Consider the following 15,958-nt stretch of genomic DNA (forward strand, 5'->3'; position numbering starts at 1 on the left):
GTGGTGCGGTGTGTGGTGCGGTGTGTGTGTGGGTGTGTGTGGTGCGGTGTGTGTGGTGCGGTGTGTGTGGTGCGGTGTGTGTGCGGTGTGTGTGTGGGTGTGTGTGGTGCGGTGTGTGTGTGGGTGTGTGTGGTGCGGTGTGTGTGGTGCGGTGTGTGTGGTGCGGTGTGTGTGTGGGTGTGTGTGGTGCGGTGTGTGTGGTGCGGTGTGTGGTGCGGTGTGTGTGGTGCGGTGTGTGTGGTGCGGTGTGTGTGGGTGTGTGTGGTGGCGGTGTGTGGGTGTGTGTGGTGCGGTGTGTGTGGTGCGGTGTGTGTGGGTGTGTGTGGTGCGGTGTGTGGTGCGGTGTGTGTGGTGCGGTGTGTGGTGCGGTGTGTGGGGGGCGGTGTGTGTGTGTGGTGTGTGTGGTGCGGTGCGGTGTGTGTGTGCGGTGTGTGTGTGTGTGTGCGGTGTGTGTGTGCGGTTTGTGTGTGTGCGGTGTGTGTGTATGCGGTGTGGTGCGGTGCGGTGTGTGTGTGTGGTGTGCGGTGTGTGGTGTGCGGTGTGTGTGTGGTGTGCGGTGTGTGTGTGTGCGGTGTGTGTGTGCGGTGTGTGTGTGTGGTGTGCGGTGTGTGTGTGTGGTGTGTGTGTGTGTGTGGTGTGCGGTGTGTGTGTGCGCGGTGTGTCACCGTTTAGCTTCGGCGAAGGTGACACGAAACGCATAATTGGAGGTGATTATCGGGGGTGTTGTGGGATGAACGACGAAACGCGCCACGCCCCGTGGACACTTCAGTTAAGCACCCGGCACGGGCCTCGCGATGAGCGACCTGGGTGGGGGGTGGGGGGGAGGGTTGGCGTCTATCATCAGCCCAGGAGGAGGAGGAGGATAATGGGCGTGAGAAGCGCGTCCCGCTAATTCTGCGCTCGAGGCACGCGATGTCTGTGCCCCTCGCCACGGGCCGAGGGGTTCGACTCCCGGCTCGGGTGCAGCAGCAGCATCATCATCAACCCCATTGCCATTGAGTACTGCTACTGCTGCTGCTACTGCTGCTACTGCTGCTGCTACTACTGCTGCTGCTGCTACTGCTGCTATTGCTGCTACTGCTGCTTACTGCTGCTGCTGCTACTACTACTACTGCTGCTACTACTGCTGCTGCTGCTACTGCTGCTACTGCTGCTGCCGTTATGAAGTACTCCAAGGCTGGGGGGTGATTTTTTTTTCTCTAATCCGCTGGGCCATCGGATTCATAGCAGCAGCCAAATGTCTCTAAACCCGCGGTGACGTCGATGTCTAAATGTGGAAGCGGGTGGGGGGGGACACGGAGGAGGACTCGGGACCACGCGGTGAGAGAGAAACGAGCAAACTCACGACTTGAGTTTCACAAACTCATTGCTCCAGAACTGCTTCTTATACTGGGTAGGAACCTCCTGGTTACACCAGCCCACAGGGGATTATTGTGTCCGTCCGTCGGTTGTGCATTCAAAAATGGGAGGGGTGGGGCTGGGTGGAGAGGGGAGGGTGGGGAGGGGCTGGGTGTGGAGGGTGGGGAGGGGCTGGGTGGGGAGGGGAGGGTGGGGAGAGGCTGGGTGGGGAGGGTGGGGAGGGGCTGGGTGGGGAGGGTGGGGCTGGGTGGGGAGGGGCTGGTCACCCCGTGGTGCCCTTATAAAACTCAACGTTTAACCTACTCACGCCGGCTTGTGCCCGCCCTCACAGTCGGGCATATTTACGGAATACACCACGCCGCCGTTGACCCTGGCCATTGACCGAGCAACCCGACGTTCCTACCAGCTCCCTCCGCAGCAGGACAATGTGTTTGTGTGCATGTTGCTGTCCTTCCCTACCCATTAGCTCGCTTGGGCTGCGTACGGTGCGAAAGAAATTCAACATTCGTACGAGTATGGGTCTCTTTGGGTCTTTGTGGGTCTCTGGGTCTTTGTGGGTCTCTGGGTCGTTGTGGGTCTCTATGGTTCTATACGAGTCTCTGGATCTCTGTGGGTCTCTGTGCGTCTCTTCCCATATTACTGTAACTACGCGCTTTTAAATCATCACCTGGATTGACGAACTAATTTTTTTAGAACTGCTTGTAGTTATTGTCGTGTTTAGTTTGTAGTCATTCCCCTCCGCACCTCCGATTAGCGCGGTTGGATGCGTACGGAGCGATGGAAATTCAACATCCATACAAACTACCATACAACTACACTATACACACTTCTATACGTTCAACATACGTACAGAGAGCCCCACAGACACCCAGGCCCATAGAGACCCACAGCTTAGCACGGTTGGCTACGTACGGTGCCGACAGAAGTTCAACATAGATAACGCAGTGCGCTAATCACTGCGCCACCGCTCCACCCAACTTATTAATATCCCGATGGACGATGCCAAAATGAGCATTTGCACAAACCGGCAGCGGGAGTCGAACTCGTGTCCGTCGTCAGAGGCGCGCGCGTGCTGACCGCTGGGCTGTTTTATTATTATATTATTATTATCTATATATATAAAATCGCAAATCTGTCTGTCTGTCTGTGTGTCGCCGGACCATACACAGTTTCATTGGACGAAATGTGAGGGATTTGCGAGACGTGATTGGTCCGTTTGGTTTTCCACGGCGGTTGCCCCTGGCAACGGGTAGCGACGCATTCGCTGCGGGGTGGACGCCATTTTTAATTCCCGTTAAAAATATGCGCACGCATTAACACGCGACTCTGAGGTAAATTCATCAAAGTTTCACGTCCTCTTCACTCACCCCCCACCCCAATGTGTGCAATTACTATTATAGGGTCGGTAGATAATAAAATTATAGCGATTAGACAGTATTATTGTAGCGCGGGGGGGGGGGGGGGGGAATGGCACCCGTACCCAGCCTCAGCCGGGTGGGCAATTTAGGCGAGGCCGGAGGCTCTGCACGGTACTAGGCCTCGACACCCACCACGCGACTCTGAGGTAAATTCATCAAAGTTTCACGTCCTCTTCACTCCCCCGCCACCCCACCACAATGTGTGCAATTACTATTATAGGGTCGGTAGATAATTAAATTATAGCGATTAGACAGTATTTTTGTAGCGCGGGGGGTGGGGGGGGTAACGGCCCCGGTACCCAGCCTCAGCCGGTGGGCAATTTAGGCGAGGCCGGAGGCTCTGCACGGTACTAGGCCTCGACACCCCACCACACTATAGGCCGTACATATTACTGCACAGCGACCGAGGAGATCGTGGCTGGGGGGGGGGGGGGGGGCAGGGGTAGCAGCCCATCTGTGTATATATGTAAGGTTATTAAGAAATATATTTTTCACCCGGGCAATGCCGGGTACTTATGCTAGTATTATTATATTATTCCGATAATTAGGTCTGCTGACCCAGCAAAGTCTCCCCGAGTCTCGTGGCTCACTCTGTAGGACAGGGGGAGATCATACAAACTCCACTCTGTAGGACAGGGGGAGATCATACAAACTACACTCTGTAGGACAGGGGGAGATCATACAAACTTCACTAATTCTGTAGAACAGGGGGGGATCACTCAAACTCCACTCTCTCACTCTGTAGAACGGGGAGAGAGAACGGACAATCAATCACCCGAGTCGGGGAATCGAACCCAGGGTCCCCTTCGTTCCTTTCTGTTGTTGCCGCTCGACGCAGGTACATGACCGGCGTGCGCCTTCCAGACCGCCACCCCAAATTCCGCTAATCGGCGTCTGCGAGGTGACCAACTCGAGGCACGCCTCGAGGGCTTTAGGGACACAATTATGAAGGCGGCGGCGGCAAGTTGGGATGCCCGCGAGCTGCCTCCCATCCTCTAATTGACGGTAATTTCACCGCGTCCTTTGGAGCATCATCATCATGGGCCACGTCCCAGTTGCATGTCCCCGGTGGGTTAATGAGGTGGGCGGGAGGGTCGCTTTATAAGGCCGCGCGCGCCGACGCTTCGCTGCACTGTTCTTGGCAAGTTTGGGGGGATTTCTTTGGTGCTCTTTTTGAAATCACGTGGAAAAGCCACGGGGCAGGCGGCGTCCGTCGATTGATGAGGCATCTCGACGGCTCAGTCCGTGTGCTGCCGCTGCTGATGTGCTGCTGCTGCTGTTGCTGCTGATTGCAGTTTTGCTTGTGAATCTTTTTACCGCGATACGACTCGGAGGCCTCTGTAATCATGGCCAGGTGAGTGGTTTCAGGGGTTTGTTTATATTTTTATGTAACCGTAGGCGTTATTTGTTACCAAAATACATCGTTGATTCGTCGATCTTGATTTGAAGCTTTCGCGACTGCAGGGATACATACTCTGTGGTTCTTTCGGTATGAAGTCACGTAGATAGAACATTAATAGATCACGACGTTTCGATCGCAGCACAAGCAGCCGTTCCCATGATCACTGTTTCATTGCTTTCATGGCTTTATTTTGGTGATTTCGAAAAAAAAATTTGGTTTGGCCATGTTTGTTTGTTGTAGTACGGAGTTAGAATGATGGCTTTAATTTAAGTTGTCTTGTGGTTGTTGTTGTTGTTTGACTTACATCCCACTGGGATGTTTGCACAGCGTTGATGAACGGTGCTTCTTTTTCTGGAAGACTTTGCAGTTTTTTCCTGGATTTTTTTTTTGCGCATAGTCACTTTAAGATGTTTTCTTGTTCATTTTTTAGTTTCTTGTTTGTTGCGGTTGCACCCGATTCAAGAGCCGAATGGCTCACAGGCCTATGCCAAATAAATAAACTTGAAACAGAAACCGTCATCAGGTGAGACGAACACAGCAGGATGACTGCTGAGGCAGGCAGGAGCATTGTCAGTGGTGCTGTTATAAGTTCGTACGCGTGGATTCGCACATCCTGTGTATATATAAATCTTAAATCTTAAATCGGAGACACACAGAAGTTGTTGATGGACAGACAGACGGTGCCTCTGATGGGATCTCGAGACAATACGAGACAATGTGGGAAGATAAGCCACGCGGTTTAGACATTGGGAACAGCATAAGAGAAAGAGCGCACACTCTCTTGCTCTTGCGTGTGTGTGTGTGTGTCCGCTACGAACACGGCGACCCGAGTTCGATTCCCGCTCACGGCCACCAACACCACCAGTGGCGATTATCTGAACCGGTCCTGGGCCTCCCCTAGGTCCACTCAGCCTCAAATGAGTACTAGGTGCGCTGTGTAAACATCGCGACTAGGGAGACAAAGGCGGCCGGGCGTGGTGCTGGCCACCCACTCCCTCGTGTGCCGTGCCGGCCTTCATAGGTGCTGCTACTCGCTAACAGAACTTGCCCCGACAGTCTTCTCGAGCCTATACGGGGGAGCTTTGTCTTTGGCATCGATTCGGCTTTCATAGGTGCTGCTACTCGCTCACAGCACTTGCCCCAGCAGTCGGTTAAGGCTATACGGGGGAGCTTTGTCTTTTGCTGTGATTCGGCTTTCATAGGTGCTGCTACTCGCTCACAGCACTTGCCCCAGCAGTCTGTGAAGGCTGTATGGGGGTTCTTTGTCTGGACCTTCATAAGTGCTGCTACTCGCTCACAGCACTTGCCCCAACAGTCTGCTCGAGGCTATACCGGGGGTTGGGGATATCGTTGTCTTCATATTATTGGTTCTTTCGGTAAAGTCACGTAGAAGGGAAATAAAAAAAGAATAAAAATATGTTAAATTTTTATTATTTTATTATTTCTCTTCTACGTGACTTTACCGAAAGAACCAAGAATATGAATCCCTGCAGCTTTAAATCGAAAGTTATCTTCGTCTTGTGTGTGTCCGCAGCTATTCGGACAGGAGCGACCTGTCCGTGGTGCTGAATGAGCTGTGGCGAGCCGACATCAATCGGCTCACCCCGTGCACCGATTACTCCATCTGCCTGCAGGTGAAACACCCCGGGGCATTCACCTTCACCGCGAGAGGGGCCCGGCTGTTAAAATGACATTATTAATTGTAAAAATTCAAATACCATTTTTTGTTAAACATATTGTGTATTTCCCCAGGTGTAAGGCCCCCCCTACTGAGCTACTGCGTGGCTACTTTTTCTAGAAGCTACTCTGGCCATCACAAATGATAGCAAGCTTAACAACGGTGGCTAGGGTGGCTAGGAGATGTTGACTACCTCGCCTGGTACGCAGGAGGTCGTGGGTTCGGTCGGGATCGAACCCACGACCTCCTGTTAATTAGGCGAGGTAGTTAACATCTCCTAGCCACCGTGATGATGGTGAGAGAGAGAGAGACACGCAAATCACAAATATACAGCAGCAGGCATCGTCACGGTTGTTATTGAACCCACGACCTCCTGTATACCGGGCGAGGTAGTTAACATCTCCTAGCCACGGTGGTGATGATGAGAGAAAGACAACGACACGCAAACACAATGGGCGTCGTCAGGGTCGGGACCGGACTTACAGACCTCCTGCGTAGCAGGCGAGGGAGTTAACATCTCCGAAGTCACCTCGGCAGTGTGCCAAGAGGCTACGCGGGATGCGGTGGGGTGGTGGTGGTGGTGAGGGGGGTCTGAATCTTTGTGTCTTTTGAAACAGGCCGAGGCGAGCCCACGTGGACAGACGGACGAGGCGCCCAAGCGCCTCTTCCACTTCGTGGACGAGAATAAGCTGAAGGGGATGAAGACCTACTCGAGTACGCGGTTACCCACACTCACTTTACCCCACCACCACCACCTACTCGAGTACGCGGTTACCCACACTCACTTTACCACACCACCACCACCACCACGTGCATGGCACGGCAATCGTTGCTGCTGCCCCCTGGGGACAGAATTCAGTTTAACACTGAGTACTTGTAGTAGGAGGAGGCTTTCAACGACCAATATTATCCATAATAAGAGGTTTGCATATTATTTTGGTTCTTTCGGTAAAGTTACGTAGGTATAAAATAAAACAAAATATGTATTTTATTTTATTTCATAAATATTTCATTTTATTTCATAAAATAAAATATTATTTAATTAAATAAAATATTTATGATATTTTATAAAACAAAATATTTACACTTGTTTATAAAATAAAATATTTATTTCATCAAATAAAATATATGTGGAGGGAAAAGAAAAACTGGAGGAGCCGGAGAAAAAACTCACGCGACCGCGGGGAGAGAGAGAGAGACACGCAAACTCCAAATATACAGCAGCAGGCGTCAGGGTTGGGATCTAACCCACGACTTCCTGCATGCCAGGCGAGGTAGTTAACATCTCCTAGCCACCGTGATGATGAGAAAGACGCAAACTCCAAATAGACAGCAGCAGGCGTCAGGGTCGGGATCTAACCCACGACTTCCTGTACACGAGGCGAGGTAGTTAACATCTCTTAGCCACCGTGATGATGAGAGAGACGCAAACTCCAAATATACAGCAGCAGGCGTCAGGGTCGAGATCTAACCCACGACTTCCTGTACACGAGGCGAGGTAGTTAACATCTCCTCGCCACCGTGATGATGATGAGAGAGACACACAAACTCAAAATATACAGCAGCAGCAGGCGTCAGGGTCGAGATCGATCCCACGACCTCCTGCATACCAGGCGAGGTAGTTAACATCTCCTAGCCACCGTGATGATGATGAGAGGGCGAGAGAGACACGCTAACTCAAAATATACAGCAGGTGTCAGGGATCGAACCCTGGACCTCCTGCATACCAGGCGAGGAAGTTGAATGAATAAGAGAGACACTTTAACACAGATATGCTTGTTTTATCATGGGATCTTTTTCTGAAAGTATCCAAAATGATGAAACTAAGAAAAGTGTTTTTACCCTTTCTGGCAATAAAGTAAGTGTTGCGTTAAACAGCATCAACATAGATGATACGTTTTAGCAAGGAATCAAGTCGACATTAACGGCACACAGTTCTTGAGGTGAACGTGTAAACAAAAATGCTCTAAATTTCGATTTAAAGCTTTCGTGACTGCAGGGATTCATCTTCTTGGTTCTTTCGGTAAAGTCACGTAGAATGGAAATAATAAAATAATATAAAATAAAACAAAATAATTCTCACGACGTTTCGAAGACAGTCTGAATGTCATTCAGACTCTGTCTTCTCGACAGACCTGTTCTTCACCTGAGGACGGCTGCTTGCGTTGTGACCGAAACGTCGTGAGAATTATTTTATTATGTTGTATCTTTATTATTTTATTATTTCCATTCTACGTGACTTTACCGAAAGAACCAAGAAAAATGCTCTAATAATCATATAATTATATAATTCTAATTTTATAATTATATAATCTAATATTTTAATTATATAATTCTAATTTTATAATTATATAATTCTAATATTATAACGATGAAGGCTGTAACTCGAGGCTGGTTTCTCTGTGTGTGTGTGTGAGAAAGTCGTGTTACACAATATAATTGTATCATTATAATAATAATATTGATGATGATGAAGGTTTCTGTGTGTGTGTGAGAGAGAAAGTCGTGTTACACAATAGAATGATATCATAATAATAATACTGATGATGATGATGAAGGTTTCTCTGTGTGTGAGAGAAAGTCGTGTTACACAATAGAATTATATCATAATAATACTGATGATGATGATGAAGGTTTCTCTGTGTGTGAGAGAAAGTCGTGTTACACAATACACTTATATCATTATAATACTGATGATGAAGGTTTCTGTGTGTGTGTGTCAGGCTTCATGGCGATGCTGGACAACTACGAGGCCGGCGTGGGGACCCCGGAATGTCTGAGCCCAGAAGAGTTGAAGGAAATCGACGACTTCCTGGACGCCGTGATGGAGACCCACGTGGTTAAGGTAGCAACCCCTCCTGTGTGTGCCGTGGTGGTGCTGGTGGTGGTGCTGGTGGTGGTGCTGGTGGTGGTGGTGCTGGTGGTGCTGGTGGTGCTGGTGGTGCTGGTGGTAGTGGTGGTGGTGCTGGTGGTGGTGGTGCTGGTGGTGCTGCTGGTGGTGCTGGTGGTGCTGGTGATGGTGCTGGTGGTGCTGCTGGTGGTGGTGGTGCTGGTGGTGGTGGTGCTGGGTGTGCTGGTGGTGCTGGCGGTGGTGCTGGTGGTGCTGATGGTGGTGCTGGTGGTGGCGGTGGTGCTGGTGGCGGTGGTGCTGGTGGTGCTGGTGGTGCTGGTGGTGGTGGGGTAAAGAGTGGGTAACTCCCACTTGTCCACCCCCTCTCGCGATGTCTGTACAGCAAGTTGAACTTCCTTCGCACCATCCCATGCACCTGCTATCACGTATTTGGACCTTCCTTCATGCATCGCTCCGGTGCCGCGCTGCCATGAGCTCCCCGTACCCACTCGTCCGGAGAGAGAGCAGCCGTCTTTAGAAGAGAGCAGCAAGTCAGAGAGCGAGGAAGACGTTGTAGATCCAGATGACAATTTTAGAGGTGGAGCTGAGGAGAGAAACCCATACTACCAACCAAAAAGACCTCAACGACTTGATCAGAGATCTTGGTCTCACCAAGTCCATTGCCGAGCTTTTGACATTGAGGCTCAAGCAGTGGAACTTGTTGGATGAAAGAAGTGTGCAAGTCGCAGATCAGAGGAAGCGTCACCAACCTTTTTGCAGCTTCTTCACCCGTCAAGATGGGCTCTGCTTCTGCCACAATGTGACCAGTCTGTTCGAGGCAATCGGAATCGCCTGTAACCAGAATGAGTGGCACCTCTTCATTGACAGCGCATCCAGGAGCCTCAAAGCGGTGCTGCTCCACAATGGTAACAAGTACCCGTCTCTTTCCCTGGCTCACTCGGTGCACCTCAAAGAGAATTACAACAGCATCAAGACCTTGCTGGACGCCTTGAAGTATGATGAGTACGGCTGGGAGGTCATCAGGGACTTCAAAATGGTGGCATTCCTGATGGGTCTCCAAGGCGGTTTTACCAAGTTTCCCTGCTATCTTTGCCTTTGGGACAGCAGGGACACCAAGGCACACTACCACAGGCGGGACTGGCCACAGCGGACCGAGTTCTCGGTGGGGAGGAACAACGTCAAGTGAGAGCCACTGGTGGACCTCCGGAAGCTGCTGATGCCACCACTGCACATCAAATTGGGCCTTATGAAACAATTTGTCAGAGCTCTAGATAAGGAGCCGGCAGCCTTCAAGTACCTTCAAGACTTCTTCCCTAAGCTGTCTGAGGCAAAGGTCAAAGCCGGTGTCTTCATCGGACCACAGATAAAGAAGATCCTGGAGTGCAATGAATTTCCCAAGAAGCTCACTAGTAAGGAGAACGCGGCTTGGAACAGCTTTGTCACAATGGTTCGTGCTTCCTGGGCAATCACAAGGTCGAAAACTATGTGGAGCTGGTTGAGACTCTGGTGAAGAACTACGGCACAATGGGCTGTAGGATGTCCCTCAAAGTCCATATCCTTGATGCTCATCTTGATAAATTCAAGGAGAACATGTGAGCGTACTCAGAGGAGCAAAGCGAGCGCTTTCATCAGGATATACTGGACTTTGAACGCCGCTACCAAGGACAGTATATCGAGAACATGATGGGAGACTACATTTGGAAGCTGATTCATGAAAGCGATTTACAGTATAATCGTAAATCTTGAAAAACTACTCACTTCTAAATCTTTTGTTGTCATTTTTGTATTACTTGGTATAAATACATGTTAATTTAGATTCATATGTTATTTTTTCTGACTTTATGTGAACGAAAAGACACAAATTCGCCCGTTTTCTCATTGAAAATAGGTACATTTCAAAATATCACTGTCCTGGTCACAAAAGCAAAGTTTTTGGGGAATAATAGCCATTTTCTATACTTTTTATGGATAAGCAATTACGAAATAACACTTACTACCCAGGACATAAAATGGTGTACATCGTGTTATTCAGCATCGCCTTGCCAGGCATGTTCAGGAGAGGCTTGCGAAGCCCCAATGTGGTTTCAGGCCAGGGCGGTCCTGAACAAATGCTATATTCTCTGTCCGTCTGCTATAGCAGAGGTGTAGGAAATTCCAACAACGCTTTATTGACCTTGTCAAGGCCTACGATACCATCAGTAGGCCTGGGCTCTGGGTTGTTCTTATTTAACATATTTTTCGACCACATAGTTAGATAATCGTTTCATGGCGATACCGGATAAATTTCCATCTGGTACAGTTACAATGGGAAGCTGATCGATGCTCTGGTGTGGTCAAGGGATGGCTCCCTATTGGTCAACCATGATATGTATGATGATGATCTGGGGATTGCTGCCCACTCAGAGGAGGAGTTGGGGGCGTTGCTGCTGAACCTGGAGTGTGTCACTAAGAGGTGGGGCCTTACCATCAGACCCTCCAAAACTATTTTGTGTCATCAAATACTCAATTTCCTCAATTCCCATTGGTAGGGCAGTTGTGGAGAGTTTTCCATTCTGGGCAGTGTACTCGTGACCAGCTCTGGTTTGACAGCAGAGGCCTCACTCCGAATCAGTCAAGCGGCAATTATCTTTTCATCGCCTGCCTAACGCTGTGTGGGAAGGTTCCTGGTCTGTCACTCCACACAAATCTTTGGGTCTTCTCGGTCACTGTCATGCCCTCGCTTCTCTACGCTTCCGAAACGTGGACCACCCAAACGGAACATCTTCGCCAGTTACAAACATTCAGGCTGGCCTGCCTATGATCTATCCTGGGTTTAAGAAGGCTGGGTTGTGTGAGGAGCTCACAAATCCTCAAAACATCTGGACACAGTCCCATCGGTGAGCTCCTCCGGCATCCAAGGCTGCGTTGGCAGGGTCACGTAGCCCACATGCCCATCCACCGCATGCCCAGCCACCGCATGCCCAAGCAGCATTTGTTCGGCCGGATAGAGGGGGCTAAATGGGCACAGCAGGGGCTGGAGAAGGGATAGAATGATGAGGTGCGATAGGACATGGAGCCGAGTGGACTTGCCAATAACTGGTACCAGCGGTGTCAAGATCGGCCTCCAGCATCAACGGAGGGCAGAGGAGCGACGCTCACAACAACAAGTTGGCATAGTAGGGGGACACAGGTTGGCCATCTGCCAGTCATATCGGTCAGTCAACCTATGGCAGCACCTGGGTCTGTCCCGTGACCTCCTGCCAGCGAGGGTTCGACACTTCACGTGGCCTTCACGTGTGCATAGCCTGGCACAAGCGCCGTGATGACGTCATCACAACTTAGTGGCGAATGGCGGTTGTTGTTGTTGTTCTGTGTCACAAATAGGTTCTCGCTAACAGCACTTGCCCCAACACAGTCTGTCGAAGGCTATACCGGATATCGCTGTCTTTGTCACAAACAAGTGCGACTCGCTAACAGCACTTGCCCTAACAGTCTGCTAAGGCTATACGGGGGATCTTTGTCTTTATCCTTTGTCACAGATCGCACACAAGTATCTCGTCTCAAAGGGCTGTTCCTCACCCGACACGGACGCCTTCAAGAAGCAGTTATTCCAGATCTGGTTCGAGCTCTACAGCAGGAGCGGCAAAACCGAGTGAGTGGCCCAAATCGTAAAGCACAAAATACATTGGGGGTCCTCGGACTTACGAACACACGTAGTGTCCCCCAGGGGCCCGTTCGTAAGTCGAGCCGTTCGTAAGTCAGAACGTAACCAACGCACTGCTTTTAAATGCCCATGTGGTGAGTGTTGTCAAAGTGTGTGTTACGGTTCAACAACAAACAAAAAGAAAGCCATTGTTACATTCATCGCTAAGAAGAATCGTTGTACATTTGCATCAGTAACAGCGGCAATAGCAATAGCGCCAGCATCACCAACAGCAGCATAATCAACAACAGCAGCATCATCAATAGCAGCAGCATCAACAGCAGCATCAACAGCAATAGCAACAGCAATAGCATCATCAAAAGCGGCATCAACAGCAATAGCAACATCAACAGCAGCAGCATCATCAACAGCATCATCAAGAGCAACAGCATCAACAGCAATAGCAGCAGCATCAATAGCAACAGTAGCAATAGCAACAGCAGCAGCATCATCAACAGCAGCATCAACAGCAATAGCAGCAGCATCAACAGCAGCATCAACAGCAATAGCAGCAGCATCAACAGCAATAGCAGCATCAGCAGCAGTAGCAACAGCAGCAGCCATCAGCAGCAGCAGTAGCAACAACATCATCATCAACAGTAGCAGCAGTAGCAGCATCACCACCACCACAGCCACCACCACCACCGCCAGCGAGATGATGAAGCGACGGCTCCGCGTTGAATCGTCGTCGACCCCGCGGCCCTCCCCAGGCCTGACTCGTGCGGCTTCGAGCACGTGTTCGTGGGCGAGACGCGTCGCCGTGACGTCACAGGCTTCCACAACTGGCTGCAGTTCTACCTGCAGGAGAAGCGCGGCGCTGTCGACTACCACGGATACGTCTCGAAGCGCAAGCGCTGCGCAAAGGTAAACGCCGCAACGGCGACAACGACAACAACAACCGCAACAACAACCGCAACAACAATCACAAGAACCACAACAACCAACAATCACAACAGCAACAATCACAACAACCTCAACAATCACAACAATCGCAACAATCACGACAACAACCACAACAACAATCACAACAACCTCAACAATCACAACAATCGCAACAGCAACATTCACGACAACAACCACAACAACAATCACACACCACAACAACAATCACAACGACAACCGCAACAATCACAAGAACCACAACAATCACAACAACAATCACAACAACAATCACACAACCACAACAACATCAACCACAACAATCATAACAACAACCTACAACAATAACAACAACAAACAATCGCAACAATCACTACAATCACAGCAACCAACAAACCACAACAATAACAACCCACAAAAACCACAACAACAACCACAACAACAACCACAACAACAATCCACAGCAACAAGAACAACAACCACAACAACAATCACAGCAACCAACTACCACAACAATCATAACAACAACAAGCACAACAATCACACACCACAACAATCACACCAACCACCACAACAATTACAACAACAACCACAACATCCCCTGACCCTGACAAACGCCTGCTGCTCTATATTGGAGTCTCTCTCCCCGTGGTGGGTCGCGTAGATGTGGCCGCTGATATACATTTCCCCACGCGGCGATGATGTTGGTGGTGATGGTGGCGATGATGGTGGTCGTGTGATGATGAGGATTGTGGTGGTGATGGTGTGGAGATAGTGGTGATGATGGTGGTGGTGCTGGTGGTGATGATGGTGTGATGATGGTGGTGGGGGTGATTATGGTGGTGATGGTGGTGATGATGGTGGTGATGATGGTGGTGGTGATGATGGTGGTGGTGATGGTGATGATGATGGTGGTGGTGGTGGTGATGGTGGTGGTGATGGTGGTGATGATGGTGGTGGTGGTGATGATGATGGTGGTGGTGGTGATGGTGGTGGTGTGGTGGTGATGATGGTGGAGGGTGGTGGTGATGATGGTGGTGGTGGTGGTGATGATGGTGGTGGTGGTGATGGTGGTGGTGATGGTGGTGGTGATGATGGTGGTGGTGATGGTGGTGATGATGATGGTGGTGGTGGTGATGGTGGTGATGGTGGTGATGATGGTGGTGGTGATGGTGGTGATGATGATGGTGGTGGTGATGGTGGTGGTGATGGTGGATGGTGGTGGTGATGGTGGATGGTGGTGGTGATGATGGTGGCGATGATGGTGGTGGTGGTGATGATGGTGGTGGTGATGGTGGTGGTGGTGATGGTGGCGATGGTGGTGGTAGTGGTGATGATGGTGGTGGTGATGATAGTGATGGTGATGGTGGTGGTGATGATGATGGTGGTGATGATGGTGATGACCCACCCACTTCCTTAAGAGCCATCACTACCTCCCTTCTTCATCTCATCCTCTCATCTTCCTCCCTCCTCCTCGCCCCTCCTCCCTCCCCCCTCCCAGCCCGACGAGGAGGACCAGCTGATCGCGGTGCAGTTCACCTGGAAGGGCCTCGTCAAGCCGATCGGCGGCTCCTTCATCGGCACCAGCCCCGAGTTCGAGCTGGCGCTCTACACCATCTGCTTCCTGCTGTGCGACGGCCACTCCACCACCACGCCAGTCGACATCGACGTCTACCACTGCCACATGATCGTGCACCGCAAGGGGCCGCACATCGCCACGGCCTACCCGGTCCTGCTCGAGATCAACCGCGAGCCCTTCGAACTGGCCGGGGCGGCCGACGACGGCGTCGGCGTCGGCGGCTCCGGCGGCAGCCCCAGCCCACACCGCACCTCCCTCACGCTGCGGCGCGAGGCCGGAGGCGACGGCGGCGGCCGTGGGCCCTCGCCTGACTCCGCTGGCTGCCCCGGGTGCCGCCCCGGTGCCGGCGAGAACGCGGCGGAGGGCGGCGCGACGGCGTCGGCGTCCGCGTCGAGGTGCTGCCCCCGACGCCGCGGGGTTCCTGCTGCTCTGGCTGCTGCCCCGACGAGACGCCACAAAATGTCTGTGGGCCCAAAGTCGTCGAGGCGGCGGTGGGGGGGGAGCCGGGATCCTGCTGCTGCCCCACCCCCTCCTCCTCCTGCTGCTGCTCCTCCTGCCGTCACCAACACGGAGGTCACGCTGGAGGTCACGCTGGAGGTCACGCTGGAGGTCACGCTGGAGGTCACAGAGGAGGTCACGCTGGGGAGCATCGCGGCTGTCCGCCGGCTGTGACGGCCTGCCACGGATGGCCCGCGACGCCGCTCGACGGCCCGGGCGTCCGCGGGTGGCACCATGGCCACCACCAGCACCACCACCAGCAGCAGCAGCACCATCACGAGCGCTCCGTGTCGGAGAGTTTCACGGCCACGGATGCCTCGGCTACCGCCACCACCAACAATCTCGGCACCACCACCACCACCAGGACGAATGCTCCACGTGGAATGAGCGCTCGTTCCTACAGCCGTCTCATTCTACGGCAGCGGCGGCAGCGCCGTGCTGTCCCACCGCCGCCGACGCCGCCACCGCCGACGCCGCCGCCACCGCAGCACCGGCGTGCTCCGGTGGTGACAAAGCAAACCCCGCCGACCACGACCAGTGCCCGGACGGTGGCGTCGTGTCGACGATCTGCGGCAGCATCCTGCCGCTCGCGCCCAACTACCAGGCGCATCC

The 15,958-nt window shown here is 51.8% G+C and overlaps 1 protein-coding gene across 1 annotated transcript in view; it reads left to right on the plus strand.

The window, feature by feature from the left end:
• LOC133360966 (poly(U)-specific endoribonuclease-B-like) overlaps positions 1 to 15,520 on the plus strand; it is a 26,807-nt gene extending 11,287 nt beyond the window's left edge. Inside the window, exons 2-8 of the mRNA XM_061579848.1 lie at positions 5,714 to 5,813; positions 6,475 to 6,571; positions 8,581 to 8,702; positions 12,227 to 12,339; positions 13,101 to 13,254; positions 14,771 to 15,265; positions 15,422 to 15,520. Coding sequence (XP_061435832.1) covers positions 5,714 to 5,813; positions 6,475 to 6,571; positions 8,581 to 8,702; positions 12,227 to 12,339; positions 13,101 to 13,254; positions 14,771 to 15,265; positions 15,422 to 15,520 — 1,180 coding nt within the window. The remainder of the gene's footprint in view (positions 1 to 5,713; positions 5,814 to 6,474; positions 6,572 to 8,580; positions 8,703 to 12,226; positions 12,340 to 13,100; positions 13,255 to 14,770; positions 15,266 to 15,421) is intronic.
• The last annotated feature ends 438 nt before the right edge of the window (positions 15,521 to 15,958 follow it).

The sequence above is a fragment of the Lethenteron reissneri genome, chromosome 70, assembly GCF_015708825.2.
Source record: "Lethenteron reissneri isolate LAM-NWPU_2019-01 chromosome 70, ASM1570882v1, whole genome shotgun sequence".
Taxonomy (NCBI): domain Eukaryota; kingdom Metazoa; phylum Chordata; class Hyperoartia; order Petromyzontiformes; family Petromyzontidae; genus Lethenteron; species Lethenteron reissneri.